Here is a 12,006-nt window from a genome sequence, read left to right on the forward strand (position 1 = left end):
ATACAGAGGTATATACTAACAAGAAATTTGAAGCTGCATTTTTAAGAGCAAGCAGCTGGTGTCAAACACTGAACATGCTGAAGTTTTGCTCAGTTTCAGTATTTATATTTTACCTGGTTGTTTCTTGTCACAGTACTGGTGGATCCCAATGTCTTCATCTGTACAATTAAATGTAAATACATTAAATTATTACTAGAAACAGAATTAACTACTAGAAACAGAACACAACTTAGAAAGCAAGGGTCAGCACCTCAATTTTTGCCTGCTAAAGCAATGGTTGGTGTTAAAATACAAGCACAGTATATAGCCTGAATACCATTGGGATTTTCAAGAACCAGCAAAGGCATGAAGAAGGATGTGACAAGCCTTTCCATTTATTTGGAGCTGTCATTTCCCTTACATACACTTTGATTCCCTTCCAGCTGCACACATGGAAAAGTATTTTTACCACCTTCCTAATTAGCATATTTTGTGTTCTTTCACAAGGAAAAGTAAGGATCATGGTGAAAAATGTATCTTGGAATAACTTTAAAATGTTTTCTGATGACTGACACAGCTGAGCTAATGACAAGAGGTTGGAGTTGTTCTCTAAGATTCATGAACTCATAAAGCTGCTCTTTCAAAGGATCCAATATTCTTAATTTACAGGTATTATCATCTAGTTGGTTCCTGTGGCACAGAAATCTGGATATTTCAGCTGCATAGGGGCTGCAACCCCATCAGTCAGTTCATTATGAGGTTGACAGGTGAACACTTAGGGGTGCCATGGCAAGCTCCATTGGGCATGTCTAAGTACAGCATTATGTTGCTTTGTTTTAAAATAATTAATTTTTCACTGCATCTGTGTTCCCCTAAAGTCAGACAGGCAAATTCCACGGGGAGAAATTCCTTACATGGAAAAAAATGTAGGAAGGCACTGAAAAGGCAGGCAGGTTTTAAACCAGGACATCATCCTCCCTTCTGCCTCAGAATTTTTGAATGAGGCACCTAGGCAATGAATAAATGGAAGCAAAAAGGTCAAAAGTGAAAAATAGGCATGGTGCTCCACAGCAGAGCTTTAATTACAATAAATCACAACTGTGTTTTCATTTTAACCATCAGATTTTTCTATGAAATACAGCTCTTGAGTTTTAGATGTTATTGCTGTCATAGAAGAGTTCTCAGACAAAGATGGGATGTCAAGGCACAGTGAGTCAATATCTGAGTAATAAAATTTAGCTGAATATCAGTTGATTATTCAAAATAATATTTTGATAAAATTATTGTACAGTACAATTGACATGATGTGTCATAAATAATCTTTTGATATTGCCCACTTTTAAACTTGTGGGTTTTATAATAATTATACTTTAGGAATTTTAGCAAGGCAAGATGAATAAAGGTAATGTACACATGGCTAGGATTTAGTCATATGTGCTTTGGAATAATCAATTAATAAGAGAAATGTATCCTTGTAAGCATGAAATATCAAGGAATCACGCAAAATACCCAAAATATGCAGTAATCTGTTATTTTCACATTGAGTACAAATCACAATGTCTCTGCAGTGCACTTGACTGTGGATCATTCACCCAAACTAGTCATTAAACTGAAGCTCACAGTCAAGTAGGCCACAGCTTCCCAAGAAGGGAAATACATCCAATCAAATATATTCTTAATATTTTTTCCTTGAAAGGATGCTCCAGTTCCATGACAAGAAAAGCAAAGAAGTTGACCAAATTCAAACTCTGTATTGCTGCTAATTTTCTTTCTCCTAAGTTTAAAAAAAACTTCATTTGGGTATTCAGAATTTTATATTAGTTTAATATCCATCAACAAGCTTTGATGATTTGTTTTGGTAACAGATAACAGCTTACCTCTAATATGTAAGTTGGTCTTCAAAGACCACAGAAACATCTCAGTCAGGCAGAAGGACATGTGGTAATATATGGAGCCTTAGCACTAGCAAAAGAAGGAAAGGAACTGCATGAGCCAATTATTTTTTACCCTTCATCACCACTGAAATGGCAATTATTTTGGAACCTAAGTGCTGGAAGAACCTAGCACTGATGATATTTTGTTACATGTAAGCTGTAGATTTAAACTGCAATTAAAATAAAAAATGCTTGGGAAAGAATCTATAAGTAACATAATACACACATACACATCAAACACAGAGAGAAAACAATTCTTTAAATGTGCAACTGCTCTCACTAAAACAACTTTGTGCTTGATGCTTCTAATATACACATTATCATCTACTCTTCCTGTATGGTTATTACCTTGACATATGCAAAACTGAATCCACTACTTAAATATGTGGTTTAGATATGAGAATTTGACCTTAAGGCCAAAGTTTTAAAATTCTGTACATTGGGAAGTGTCAATATATTAAAGAAACAGTTTTGAACACAGTATTTGCAGGCATTAGTTATAGTGTCAAAACAAATTATGTCTTTCTAAATGAAGACACCCCAATTCACTTATATCAGTTAAAACTGGCAAAACAACAGATGTGAAGCATATAGAATACGTGTTGAAGTATTATGTACGTTGTTATTAAATGCTTGCAAAGGTTTTTGTGAACAATCCCTCTGATGTTCCCAGTGGAGGACATGTTGTGTTTCAAAGGAGCATTGGGAATTTTCCTAGACACAGCAACCAGCAGACTCTCCTGAGTGATTTCCTGCAGTGTTGTAGTCATAAATGGGCCACCAGACCAACTATTTTCACTTCTGCTAAACCTGGGCACCCACTGAAAGCTGGACTGAGCAGAGGTGTTCACACAATGCAGCAACCTTTAGAACCACTGCTAGTATGGCACTATATATTTTCTAAGTAGTGTCTTTGGTTCCCATGAGTGCCTTTTAGATAATGAATCAATTTAGATAATAATTGCAAAATTTTTATCACATATAGTATCAGACCTTTATGTCAAGAGTGTTATGATGTGCAAGGATCTCAGGTAGCACCAAAGAAGCTGGGGGACCTTGAGGTATTATCACTCAAGCTAATATTTATGTTTGAAGAACTGCCTAATCCACTGAAATAGCACCAAGTGGAAATAGCATTTTCTTTCTACTGATCCCCAAATGTACAAAAAGTCTTGCTGACTTTGTAAATCCTACAGTTCTGTCAAAAAACTCCACAAAAACAAACCAGCCAAAACAAATAAAAAAAAGCTCACAACACACACCACACACCTAATAAAAGAACATACTTTCATCTTAGGTGAGAATGAAATTTGGAAAAAAATAGAGGATTAGGAGCATGGTGGTCTGTTGAACATGAGAACCATTTTTGGTATAAATATAGATGAGGGCAGCCTCTCCTTTACCATGTGGACTAAAGTAAAAGGAGATTGTACAATATAATTTTATCTGTTTTTTCATTTTTAACTTACTTACTTATGTTAGCAAGTGAAACCAAACTTGCATTCCTCAGGGCCCACAGATCTTAGATTGGAATCTCTCACTGATAGGAAGTCATCATTTTGAGTGAGCTCCTCAAAATCCTGTCATGGCCTGACTAAAACAAAACTCACACACCATCAAGTGGTAGATGATCTGTTCAGCAGGAGAGAAGGTACATCTGCTCCAAAGCAAGGTGTGCTGGGGTGACCCTGGCTGGACACCAAAGCTGCTCTCTCTGCTCTGGTCAGCAGCACAGGAGAGAGAAAATAGAATTAAAGGGAGGTGACATAAGTGCAGGGAGAGATCACTGACTGTCTGTCACCATGGGCAAATGACTTGCCTTGGGGAAATCAGTTTAATTTAATACCAAACAAGATAGTGAGAAATAAAATAAAATCTTCCCCCTACTACCAAAATCTTACTGCACAAACACAAAATAACAAGGTAAGACTAGAAGATTTTGGCGTAGCAATTTAACATAAACAGCCCAGATTATTCCAAAGCTCTTAATGTAGGCTCCATAGACACTTCAAGCTGTGTCCTCCTATTGAATATAAAGCCATCCCATAATGCTTTAATGCTGCTGAGTGCTTTCCCACCTGACAGGTCAGAAAATAATTTGAAGTCCTTATTTTTTGTTGTCAGACACAGAGAGGGAACTTGCCAAAAAGCAGAAGTAAGTTTTCAAACGGACACTAAATACTCAGTGTCCAAGATGCATACTTTTAAGAAATTTGTCCTCAAAAATGTGAAAAAAAGAAATTTTGTAAGAAAATGTTAAAAACTCAGACTTCTAAAGAACACCCTTTCACACTGAATAATGAAGAGGAAGCAAAATTCTCCTTGTACCTAAAAAGGGAGAAGAGATTTGTCAATTATTAGAATTTTGAGACTTTAGATTTTTTCTTCTCCCTTTCCTTGGACTCTGAACACTCACTAACCAGATAATTATTGGAATGCTTGTTACTGTTGTGCCAGTGAAAATGGACAACTGCCCAAAAATACTGTTCCAATGTAACAAACTCTAATCTGAAATACTTTCTGATTAGTTACATTCTACAGTAAAAATAAAAAAAAAGATAGAAAACTTGCTTCTGTATCAAAATATGGCATTTTCAAGTCTGAGTACTTTTTTCAGAGGAATTATTCTTTCTTGTTCCCTTTGAAGGAATACATGCCAGCTTTCAGAGTTATGCAACAATATCTCACCATTTCCCACATCATTAAACTCCAGCACAATGGGGATGAGGATGATGACGACAAAGTGATCTTTTTGTATTTGAAAAATGCCTCTCAGAATGTACAATATTCCTTTTACTCTATGAGTTGGGCCCTGCTATTGCAAAGAAGATAGGTGTGACAGCATAGAAAAATTCCTCCCATTGAGCTTTAAGCACTCTATCCCTCCCCCTTTAAAACTGATTAGAATTTAGAAAAAATGGGTTGAAATAACTCTCCTGTTAAGGTAAAACTGGAATTCAGCTTAACAGCTGGTTCTTTTTCTGGCTCACACAACATTTACTGTCTGCTTTCACAATGCCACCACAAACAACAGGGATATTTTAGTGGTTGCAAAAGCTTACTGACAAATGGAGATGTTTTGCAATGGTCAGCTTGTGCCAGTATCTGTGTGAGGATTGTTTTGTTTAAAAAAAATCTTCAGTTTGGTAACTATTCATGCAGAAAATAATTGCCCTGCCATTTTATAACATGAACAAATGCTAAAATTGATATCAAGAGTCCTCTCTGACACCTCCAATATAGGTTCTGTCATGACAAATAATTAGAAACTCTGCACTGCATGAATGATCCAGGGCACTGGTGCTGCATTTCCTCTTTCCATAGGCACCTGGGAGAGTGGGGTACTTGTGAAAGGCAGTGCTTAGCTCCCAAGGTGAGTGCATCCTCTGAAAACATACTAGGAGCAGTCTAGTGATGCCTCAGATTTTAGCTTTTCTATTTTTCAGATCTGTATTGCTTTAGCGTGTGGGTCTGGGCTTCGTACTGGGGGATGGTAAGCTCTCTTCACAGAGCAGGGAGACAAAACCATTCCTTCTCTACTTGGGAGAAGGACAACAGATCCAGATCTCAGGCCCAAGAGCATAAACAATGGTGGAATGAAGAGAGAAAACAAGAACAATGTGACTTCATGGGCTAAAGCTGTAATTGGACAATTAGCTCCAATATGCTAATGGACCAGAACCAGTGTGAGACCCCGTGACTGGCTGGGCATTTTGTGACCATTTTGGGTTCATCTGGGGTGTAGCCCTGGCTGGGCTCTTGTGCTGCCCAAGGTGTATCCATTGAGGCCTTTTGACAAATCCCTACTTTATTCTTTAACTCCATCTAGTCTCTGTTCTAGGTCAGCCTCCACAAGGCATCACTAGAGAACAGGAGATGGTGACTACAAGAGACCATCTGAATTTGGCAGTTCATGTGCCAGAAGCATGGCTCAGTGTGACAACACTATCCGAAGCGTCCCTAGAAGAGTAAACCCTGTAGCTGCCACGATACAGGGCAGCCTGTGATGACCATCTGCCTATTCCATTGAAGGTGGGCCCAGGAATGTGCTCCCAGAAAGTCAGTGTTCCTAGTGAAAGAGCAGCAAACAAGGGAGATCCCCCCCCAAAATATTGATGATGTTTGGGGCACACTCCTAGGAGTGGAGGCAAGACAAAATACAAAGCCAGTCGGGAGCAGGTCCCTCTATGCTATGGCAAAGTCACAAAACTGCTGCAATGGCATCCATACATGTACTAGATGAGGTGCTCTGGATATGGGGTTGGGCAGAGGTTATAGGACAAAATGCCCAAATAAAAGAAAACACTACAGAATCCATTTTCACTACTTACATGTAATCAGATTTTCTTTGGCAAATAATACAATATCAGGAATTATTTTATAAAAAATGTCACAAGCTACCCTTTTGTGTTCTCCTACTCCATGGAAACAATCACAGAATATCCTGAGTTGGGAGGGACCCACAAGAAACATTGAAACCCAGCTCCTGACCCTGCATGATTCTTGAACTCTGGCTGGCCTGTTCCAGTGACCAATCACCCTCTGGGTGAAAAACTTTGTCCTGATATCCAACAAAAACCTCCCCTGACACACCTTCAGGCCATTCCCTCGAGTCCTGTCACCACAGAGAAGAGATCAGGTCCTGCCCCTCTTCTTCCCCCCATGAGGATGTCGAAGACTCCACTGAGTTTCCCCTCAGTCTCCTCCAGGCTGGACAGACCAAGTGATCTCAGCCACTCCTCACAGCTTCCCCTCCAGACCCTTCACCATCCCTGTGCCCTCCCTTGGACACTCTCTAATGGCTTCATGCCTTTTTTATACCATGGCACCCAAATCTGCCCCCGGCACTGGAGGTGAGGCTGCCCCAGTGCAGAGCAGAGCAGGACAATCCCCTCCCTTGCCTGGCTGGGGCTGCTGTCCCTGATGTCCCCAGGACACAGGTCACCCTCCTGGCTGCCAGGGCACTGCTGGCTCATGTTCACCTTGCCATGGACCAGGACCCCCAGGTCCCTTTCCATGGCACTGCTCTCCAGCCTCTCATTCCCCAGTCTGTACATCCAGGGCTGCTCCATCCCAGGTGCAGAATCCAGATTGCTTTCATCTTCCCAGGGTCTAATTTTTTTCAGAGAAATGGAAAGTGTTATAGGCGCAATGAACTCTTAATTCATAAAAATACATATTTTTCCATTTGATTTTGGATTGATTACACAATAGCTCTACTAGCTATAGATGCCAGAGCAGATTACCCTCAGTTACTTCTGTCTCCCTTCCTTCACCTTGCAAAGGTTAACATCCAATCTCTGGCACTGCTTCAGTTCACTCACAATGGCTAATTTTTAACTTGGATACCTAATGTTCAACAAACAAGGTAAGTCATCAAGGCATCCTACAAAATTCTATTTCTGTGAAATAATATTTGGAGTAGAAATCACTGCCAGTTTTTTCTTCCTCTTCGTGACCAATTTGTCCTTCACCAAGGAGAGAAACTCCCTGCAGCACAAATATGATTCAAAAATGTACTATTTGACTCTGGAAGTTAAAGTTCAGACTGAACTACCTGCATTAGATCAGTAGCTACTTGATGTATGCTTTATGTTGATACAACAATTTCTTTGTGTAAAACACATAAAATAAAATTTTAGACATACTATCTTTTACATTTTTAGCTACATCAACTTAAAATTTAGTGTAATTATTCATTTAAAAATAGACCAGTTAAATTTTTTCTCTATCATGCTCACAGAGATAAAAAAATGCAAAATATTCTCCCAATCTTACAAGACAGAATTCATCCTTTTATAGCTGTATGAAGCCACAACTGTTTGATATATTATAAAACACATACTGAAATGAAGTTAGTAAAATCATGAGAATTTGTAAAACTTCATTTTGTAGTCTGGCATTAAATAGAAACAATCCAGATTTCTTCCTTCACAGCTACAAGCCTTTACTTTACTTTTTGACCAAGTCAGTAGCACAGCAATTACAAGAAAATGCTTAATTTATACACATATATTGATTGTTTTAATTTGGTTTCTTAAGAAAGATGCTTAAGAAGGATACTTATGTCTATGTGTCTGTCTAACCTTTTCAAGTTTTTAATCCATTGATCTAAATTAGCTAGGAGTAATCTGATTTGTTTTCTCATTAAAAAAAAAAAGTCAAAAACATGTAATTCCTGAAACTGCTGACCTGATCTGCATGTGGGCACAAGGAAAGTCTCTGTGCACCAGAACTGAGGAACACACAGGGATAGCTCAGGCTGTGATTGCTTTTCTGTAGATCCATCCTAGCTGTGGAATGGAGTTGTGTGCCCAGCTGGATGATCTACCAAAGCTCTCATCTCTGACACTGGCCCACGTGCTTAGAGCAGAGCATGAGATGGGCACATGTGAACAGTTCTTTGCCCATGTGTGGAAATTTACTAACTACAGGAGTCCAATCAGGTTGTAAGGCTCCATGGCCCATTGGTAAGATCAGCTTGGAATTTTTAGTCACCCCACCTTTAAATTTCACAAATGTTTGGATGTAAGGCACTGTGAAAATAGCACAGAGTGACACAATTTTAGCTAGGTTAGAAGTTAAACTTGTGCAAAGGTGGCATTCTGATCTACCCTCCTTCTTTGGATTTCAGGGACAGTAATTCTGTCACCCATGCAGAATAAGCTATTGGGACTGCAGTCTTAAATGTTTCATGCATTTAATTGCAAAAGCTTGCGTTTATTTTCTGGTAAGTAGAGGTTCCAGTATCCATCCTTCACATTGCAGTGGCAAAGCCTGAGATGTGTGTATCATCACTGCAACTCTGCAGGGCCTTGCAAACTGCACCTGGGTTGGAGGTTCATTTCCAGTGAGACTGTGGTTAAGCACAGCAGTGAATGCTGGTCTGTCACTCCTGATCAGATCAAAACCACCATGGCTACACAAAGCAAAAGCCTGACCTGATCAACAAATACAAGTTTGAATCAAGTGGGCTATTAATACATTCTGTAATGGCAAGCTGGCTTTGGTAGTCCCCACTCTTGTGTTGGCTCCCTGATATCTCTGCTCCCACTGCACCTTCCCCTGCACAAACAGGCTTGGACTCCTCTTCCTCTCTTTCTCTTAGATTGTTGAGGTCCAACCCCTCACCTGCAGTTATTTCTTTCTGAGCCTAGGCCAGTCCCTTCTCACAGTTTCTGCTCCTGGCACTGAAACACCCTGTCCGAGATGCTGGCTATCTTCAGCAGCACAGGGGGCTTCATTCTCATATTCATTTACTGCTCCTTTAAATCCCTTCTCCACTGAGAAAACAACTGTACATTTTGTATAAATGAAAGTCAGATCCCTGTCACTAAGACCAACCTCTGATTTCAAGAAGTAGAACAACAGGCATGCTTCTGTAAATCTATTCAGTGCATAATAATTCATATTAAGAATATTTTCAACAAACACAAATAGAAAGCTGATTAATTATCATACATGTGAATCTCAAGGCAAATATTTACTGGTGCTACTTTTTTTCTCTTCAGACTCTAATGATTCTGAATATTTTTGCCAAACACATGAATGAAGCAAATTCTTTTGATTACTCTAACTTCCTCAATCTAAATAGGAAAACTATTTTGCAGATGGGTGAACAACACACAGGAGCACTCTGTATCAAAATACACACTGAAACTTCTATTGTAAGAAAGGCCTAAATATGGCTTGCAGAATAATCATGGAAAGGAAATACATTATCTGATAACTCAAGAATTCTGGCATGAAAATTATACATTGCAAATTTATTCCCATGTGCTGTAAAGTTGTATCAAGTTCCATTCAGTTATTTTTTGTGAAGTTTGTTTGATTGTTTTGGGAATCTGAAAATAATCCTCCTTTTGCAATATCAGTTCTATTTACTGAATTTTCATACTTTAATATTTTTGCATATTTAACTATAAAATATACATATAGCTCCTTAAGAACATTATTTGACACAAAGTAAGAACACTGAAAATCTGTAAATGCTCTAAAAACTGTTCTGTAAAACAAAACAAACATTTTATCTCCAGCTGATATCAATTATTTCTTGCACAATTAATTGGGAAAAAGGCACATGGGCCATTATACAGAATGGGAATTGTTGGCTTAGACAGCTGTCCAGTCTGTCCTCTGAGCTCTGAACCAAAAGCTCTGTCTACCAGATAGAGGGTGCTGAAGTTCAAGGACACGTGCAAAAATACTACAGAAAATCTATATGGGGTAACTTGTTGCCACCAAATTGATTGTTCATGTGTCAAAACCGAGGCCTGGTTTTTGCTGAGTTATCACTCAAGCAGAAGATGACAGGATCAGAAACTGAATTCTGCCACACTGCTGTGGCTCCTGCCTTCACAAACACACTTCAATCCACATTATTGGTCCTCTCTTTCGAAAGACAGCTATTGATTAACTGAACAGATAATAAGATTAACAACGGTGAAGCAGAATTAATTTGAGGGAGGTAATGCCATTTGTCAAGAAGACACTTAAGTTTATGTATCAGCCACACCTCTGACAACCTTAATGAAGCTAAGAACTGTTCTCCAATTGATACTGCAGGCAAGTATTACAATCTGTAACAACTCTCAGACAGAGTGGGTGTGAAAAGTTAAGAAGGTCACAGAAAATAGATATAATTGACCTGGGTTTTTACTTCACAGAGTGAAAAGTTCATATACACATTTTGATAAAGACCCTGAAGGCCTTTATATAAACCAGATAGTAGATAAGCGATCCAAACTACAGATATCCAGTGCTGACACAACATAAGGCAATTACAGAAGTACTAAATGTCAAGCTGCTTTACAACATTCTTTTAGATAGTGATTGCTGTTGTAAATAACCCAATTTTTCAATACTAAAGGTCAGTAGGTCATAAATTTTTGTAGCAGTGTTTTCTTATCGCCAGCCAAAGGAGAAGAAAACAAAATCTCTCTTTTTTTAAGCTAAGCAAAAAGAAGGTGGAAGGGACTACAGATAATCCAAGCACAGGAAAAGTCCTTGCTCCGCTGCCCTATCATTATTGCAATTCCTGTTTGCAAGGAAGTTTGTATTGGTCTTTAAACTTAGAACACTAGTTCTCATTAAAATGAACGATGTAAATGTGTGGGTCTACAGCAGTGCTGCAGACAGCAGATGTACATTGTTTCTTTCCATTTTCCTCTATGCATTGGCAACCTAGTTCATCAGCTGCCTTGCAGCATGGGTTGCTATGAAATAAACAGCGATCAGAACAACAACTAAGTCCAAAGCAATGGGTTAAACCACAGTTTAGTCTGAATTTTAAATATATTTTCACGTAAGCAAATAAGAGTGTTCTATATTTTTATGTAGTATTTCAGATTCAGCTATTGCACAACTAACTAGATCTGTACAGATGTCAGGTAAAGAGCAGCACTCAAAAATACAGAACAAACAACTATTTTGTTTTCCATTTATGAGCTGTACCAACTAATTTCTTGCTGAACTGTACAGCTCTGGCCTTTAACATTTTATATTCTGCATGTTCACAGAGTATGTACTTCAAGAATTTTCAAAAGAATATTGGTAAACACATTGATTTCATTTATAAATCTTGCAAATTTGCAAGCTGCCTTTAAAAAATAGAAATGTATTTCTGAGTATATTGTATGAGTTGAATAAATTTACTAGAACAAACAGATTATTTTTAGATCTACAACATCTTTAGATATTGTTTTTTGAATTCCTTTTTAGAATGTTTTCACATTTAAATAATTTCCAGTAGCTATTTTATGTTGACCTATTTTGTTTAGATGCAGGCAATAAATTAGGCAAGCAATAAATTAAGCTTCACTAATATTTGAAAATCACCTTTGAATAGCCTTTTGCAAGGCTCGTTGAGATTCTTGTTTGTGAGCATTTATTTTTAATTTTTTTTCCTGCTATACTTGAATTCTAGTTAATCCAGTGAGACTTGTATCTTGGTTTCTTCAATGTAATGTTTAAAAAAACTACAATGCCTGTGTGTCAGACTTGCTTTTAAGGAAGATTTGATTGCAAACACAAACAAAAAGCTTTTCTTCTTTTGTACTCCTTTATGATCTTCAAAGAAGTTTCTATGAAAAGG

The 12,006-nt window shown here is 38.1% G+C and overlaps 1 protein-coding gene across 1 annotated transcript in view; it reads right to left on the bottom strand.

Annotated features, from left to right (window-relative positions):
• The window catches only part of WDPCP (WD repeat containing planar cell polarity effector), a 147,747-nt gene that overhangs the window by 100,703 nt on the left and 35,038 nt on the right, over positions 1-12,006 (bottom strand). Inside the window, exons 3-4 of the mRNA XM_059468455.1 lie at positions 1,857-1,941; positions 114-158 (exon numbers count right to left, since the gene is read on the bottom strand). Of these exons, the coding sequence (XP_059324438.1) occupies positions 114-158; positions 1,857-1,917 (106 nt within the window). The 5' untranslated portion in view covers positions 1,918-1,941. The remainder of the gene's footprint in view (positions 1-113; positions 159-1,856; positions 1,942-12,006) is intronic.

This window comes from Ammospiza nelsoni, chromosome 3 (assembly GCF_027579445.1).
Source record: "Ammospiza nelsoni isolate bAmmNel1 chromosome 3, bAmmNel1.pri, whole genome shotgun sequence".
Lineage (NCBI taxonomy): Eukaryota > Metazoa > Chordata > Aves > Passeriformes > Passerellidae > Ammospiza > Ammospiza nelsoni.